The following is a 6,502-nucleotide window of genomic DNA, read 5'->3' as shown; positions in this document are numbered from 1 at the left end:
ATTATTATTCATTAGTATTATCATTTATTATTATTATTATTTATCAGCCATTATTATTATTATTATTAAGTATCACCACACCACCACACCATCACCACCACCACCACCATCACCATCACCACCATCACCATCATCACCACCACCATCACCACCATCACCATCACCCACCATCACACCACCATCACCCCACCACCATCACCACCACCACCACCACCATCACCACCATCACCACCATCACCACACCACCACCACCACCACCATCACCACCACCATCACCACCACCATCACCACCACCCCACCACCACCACCACCATCACCACCTCACCACACCACACCATCATCATCACCACCATCACCACCACCACCATCACCACCATCACCACCACCACCATCACCACCACCACCACCACCATCACCACCACCATCACCACCATCACCACCACCACCACCATCACCACCATCACCATCACCACCATCACCACCATCACCACCACCACCACCATCACCACCATCACCACCATCACCACCACCACCACCACCATCACCACCATCACCACCACCACCACCATCACCATCACCACCACCATCACCACCATCACCACCACCACCACCACAACCACCACCATCACCACCACCATCACCACCACCACCATCACCACCATCACCACCACCACCATCACCACCACCATCACCACCACCATCACCACCATCACCACCATCACCACCATCACCACCACCACCACCATCACCACCATCACCACCACCATCACCACCATCACCACCATCACCACCATCACCACCATCACCACCATCACCACCACCACCATCACCACCACCATCACCACCATCACCACCACCACCACCACAACCACCACCATCACCACCACCACCATCACCACCATCACCACCACCACCATCACCACCACCATCACCACCACCATCACCACCATCACCACCATCACCACCACCACCACCACATCACACCACCACCACCACATCACACCACCACCACCACATCACCACCACCACCACCACATCACCACCACATCATCATCACCACCACCATCACCACCACCACCACCATCACCACCACCACATCACACCACCACCACCACATCACCATCACCACCACCACATCACCACCACCACCACATCATCATCACCACCATCACCACCACCATCACCACCATCACCATCACCACCACCATCACCCACCACCATCACCACCACCTACACCACCACCATCACCACCACCACCTACACCACCACCATCACCACCACCACCATCACCACCACCATCACCACCATCACCACCACCACCATCACCATCAACCACCATCACCATCACCATCAACCACCACCACATCACCACCACCACCACATCACACCACCACCACCACCATCACCACCACCACCATCACCACCACCACCACCATCACACCACCACCACCATCACCACCACCACCACCATCACCACCATCACCACCACCACCACCAATCACCACCACCACCACCACCATATCACCACCACCACCACCACCACCATCATCACCACCACCATCACCACCACCACCACCATCACCACCATCACCACCACCACATCACCACCATCACCACCACCACCATCACCACCACCACCACCATCACCACCATCACCATCACCACCACATCACCACCACCACATCACCACCACATCACCACCATCACCACCATCACCACCATCACCACCATCACCACCACCACCACCACCATCACCATCACCACCATCACCATCATCACCACCACCACCACCATCACCACCATCACCATCACCACCATCACCACCATCACCACCACCACCACCATCACCACCACCATCACCACCATCACCACCACCACCATCACCACCACCATCACCACCATCACCACCATCACCACCACCACCACCATCACCACCATCACCATCACCACCATCACCACCATCACCACCACCACCACCATCACCACCACCATCACCACCATCACCACCACCATCACCACCACCACCACCACCATCACCACCACCACCACCACCATCACCACCACCATCACCACCATCACCACCACCACCACCATCACCACCATCACCACCATCACCACCATCACCATCACCACCATCACCACCACCACCACCATCACCACCATCACCACCATCACCACCACCACCACCATCACCACCACCATCACCACCATCACCACCACCACCACCATCACCACCACCATCACCACCATCACCACCACCACCACCACAACCACCACCATCACCACCACCATCACCACCACCACCATCACCACCATCACCACCACCACCATCACCACCACCATCACCACCACCATCACCACCACCATCACCACCATCACCACCATCACCACCACCACCATCACCACCACCATCACCACCATCACCACCATCACCACCATCACCACCATCACCACCACCATCACCATCACCACCATCACCACCATCACCATCACCACCATCACCATCACCACCACCACCATCACCACCACCATCACCACCACCACCACCATCACCACCACCACCACCACCATCACCACCACCACCATCACCATCACCACCATCACCACCACCATCACCACCACCATCACCACCATCACCACCATCACCACCATCACCACCACCATCACCATCACCACCATCACCACCATCACCACCACCACCATCACCACCACCACCATCACCATCACCACCATCACCACCACCACCATCACCATCACCACCATCACCACCACCATCACCACCACCATCACCACCACCACCACCATCACCACCACCATCACCACCATCACCACCACCACCACCACAACCACCACCATCACCACCACCATCACCACCACCACCATCACCACCATCACCACCACCACCATCACCACCACCATCACCACCACCATCACCACCACCATCACCACCATCACCACCATCACCACCACCACCATCACCACCACCATCACCACCATCACCACCATCACCACCATCACCACCATCACCACCACCATCACCATCACCACCATCACCACCATCACCATCACCACCATCACCATCACCACCATCACCATCACCACCACCACCATCACCACCACCATCACCACCACCACCACCATCACCACCACCACCACCACCATCACCACCACCACCATCACCATCACCACCATCACCACCACCATCACCACCACCATCACCACCATCACCACCATCACCACCATCACCACCACCATCACCATCACCACCATCACCACCATCACCACCACCACCATCACCACCACCACCATCACCATCACCACCATCACCACCACCACCATCACCATCACCACCATCACCACCACCATCACCACCACCATCACCACCACCACCACCATCACCACCACCACCACTCGCCTTGGCGTCGACGCGGCTGCGTGTTCGCGATGCCGACGCTCCGTCAACCGCCCCGGCGGCTGCCGTGACCACCTTGCCGATGATGGCACCACCACCACCACCACCGTCACCGTCACCACCAACACCACCACCACCACCACCATCACCGCGGCCCTTGCCGCTGCCGACGGAGACTTTGCCGGGAGCGGCGTCTCTCCGGTTGGTGTCAACCAGGGCTCGGCGCTTCACCGAAGTGGGGCAGCTGCTGCTGCTCACAGACAGCCCTGAGACACACGCAGAGACACAGACACACACGCAGAGACGCAGGCAGTGACACAGACAGAGACACAGACACAGGCAGTGACACAGACAGAGACACAGACACAGGCAGTGACACAGACACAGGCAGTGACACAGACAGAGACACAGACACAGACAGAGACACAGACACAGGCAGTGACACAGACACAGGCAGTGACACAGACACAGACAGTGACACAGACACAGGCAGTGACACAGACAGAGACACAGACACAGGCAGTGACACAGACACAGGCAGAGACACAGACACAGGCAGTGACACAGACACAGACAGTGACACAGACACAGGCAGTGACACAGACAGAGACACAGACACAGGCAGTGACACACACACACACAGTGACACACACACACAGTGACACACACAGTGACACACGCAGTGACACACGCAGTGACACACGCAGTCACACACACAGTGACACACACAGTGACACAGGCAGTGATACAGGCAGTGACACACACAGACACACACACAGGCAGTGACACACACAGTCACACACACAGTGACACACACACAGTGACACACACAGTGACACACACACACAGTGACACACACACAGTGACACAGGCAGTGACACAGGCAGTGACACACACAGAGACAGACACACAGGCAGAGACACAGGCAGAGACACAGACACACACGCAGAGACGCAGAGACACACGCAGAGACAGACACAGGCAGACACAGACAGTGACACACGCAGAGACGCAGACACACGCAGAGACGCAGACACACACACGCAGAGACACACGCAGAGACGCAGAGACACAGAGACACACACGCAGAGACGCAGAGACGCAGAGACACAGAGACACAGAGACACACACGCAGACACACAGAGACACACACACGCAGAGACACACACGCAGAGACACACACGCAGAGACACACAGGCAGAGACACACAGGCAGAGACACACAGGCAGAGACACACAGGCAGAGATCTCATAATGTAAATGCTCACCCCGAGCCCTCAATACTCTGATGGTGGCGCTGTTTTTGAGTTGTACGCCTTTTGGCGTCTTCTGGTCCAACACCAACGGAGACTAAAGGGGCTCTAAGAAAAGCCGTCTCGGGTGTGGACCAATCAAATTCAAGGACAGTGCCGATATCATTATCAGAGTTGTCTTTTTTGTTTGCATTTTGACTGCTTGTGTTGTGGTTATTGCAAACATGATGCCTTGAACAAAGGTGTCAGTTTTTGTGCCAGTTAAAAGGGTAAAACCTATTCCTATATCATCATTGTCGTTGGGCAATTCGCCAGAATGGTAAAGCCCCTCGCTTGCTCCCGGTTTTATATAGAGCCATCGTCATTTATACTCGTATCAGGTGCAGCGATTAGAGGCGGAGGGTATTGTAATTATATAATCGATGAGTAATCAGTCGATGGTTACGATTAGTAGCAATGAGTTGTAGATTTAGCAATTAGTTGTAAGGCGTGTTATTGTGATTTTATGCCACCTTAGTAAGCCGTTAATTAGCACGCGTTTCGCCGATAAGGAATTGTAATGTGCATTCATATTCTTAGCTCCCCTCGGCAAAGCCACGCCGAAGGGAAACAACAAACACATATATATTCTATTATTATATTGTTTCACCCCCAACGCGACTCCAAGAACACGAATCACTGCAGTCACGAAAGCTATAAATCAGAATGTAACGTGTATCATTTAATAATAATAATATGCTTCCAGGCCGCACTAAGCCTGTAGCTGTCGGGAGCGATTAAAGTTATTTCTATTCCTCTCAATTTCAACGGATTCTCTCATCAGTCTTTGCCGATAATAACTCGTTTCACACAACACTGCAACACGGTCAAAATCAATCCGAGCGTCCTCGTTTTAAAACGTCCGTGGCCTGCCGGAACCCGCGGTCAATGGATCTTTCGGTCAAGGTCACGTAGGCGGGAAACGAAAAAAATAAATATAAAAATCGAGAAACTATCACAGAAAATAAAAAGGTAATGAAATCAAATATTTGAATTTTTTTATTTTTATATAAATTGAAACATACGAGGGGAGAAAAAACACCCGACAATAAACACAGCAAAAATTTAATTGAAAATGTATGCATTTTTTTGCGTTTTAGCTTTGTACCTACGGGGCTAGACCGAAATAACCGCGAATAGGATATTCTTGGGATCTTTGGGTAAAGTCACCACCACGTTGAAGGGAAACAATAAAATAATAAAAATATAAAACAATACAATTATTATTCTTGGTTCTTTGGGTAAAGTCACCACCACCACGTAGAAGGGAAACAATAAAATAATAAAAATATAAAACAATACAATTATTATTCTTGGTTCTTTGGGTAAAGTCACCACCGCGTAGAAGGGAAAACAATAAAATAATAAAAATATAAAACAATAAAATTATTATTCTTGGTTCTTTGGGTAAAGTCACCACCACGTAGAAGGGAAACAATAAAATTATAAAAATATAAAACAATAAAATTCTCACGACGTTTCGACTGCAACACAAAGCAGCAACCATCATCAGGTGTGAAAACCAACAAGCAGCCATCACACCTGATGATGGCTGCTTGTGTTGCAGTTGAAACGTCGTGAGAATTTTATTGTCTTTTTATTTTTATTATTTTATTGTTTCCCTTCTACGTGGTGGTGACTTTACCCAAAGAACCAAGAATAATAATTTTATTGTTTTACAATAATTTTATCATGTTTTATATTTTTATTATTTTATTGTTTCTCTATCTAACGTGGTGGTGACTTTACCCAAAGAACCAAGAATAATAATTTTATTGTTTTATATTTTTATTATTTTA

The 6,502-nt window shown here is 51.2% G+C and overlaps 1 protein-coding gene across 1 annotated transcript in view; it reads left to right on the top strand.

Moving 5' to 3' along the window:
* Positions 1–5,823, top strand: part of LOC116937562 (uncharacterized) — a 21,926-nt gene extending 16,103 nt beyond the window's left edge. The window contains exon 5 of the mRNA XM_076063761.1: positions 5,804–5,823. Within this exon, the coding sequence (XP_075919876.1) occupies positions 5,804–5,823 (20 nt within the window). The remainder of the gene's footprint in view (positions 1–5,803) is intronic.
* Positions 5,824–6,502: the final 679 nt, after the last annotated feature.

This window comes from Petromyzon marinus, unplaced genomic scaffold (assembly GCF_048934315.1).
Source record: "Petromyzon marinus isolate PM22_M1 ecotype Great Lakes invasive population unplaced genomic scaffold, UKy_Petmar_22M1.pri1.0 PM_Scaffold_183, whole genome shotgun sequence".
Taxonomy (NCBI): Eukaryota; Metazoa; Chordata; class Hyperoartia; order Petromyzontiformes; family Petromyzontidae; genus Petromyzon; species Petromyzon marinus.
This window is presented reverse-complemented; position numbering and strand designations above follow the sequence as displayed.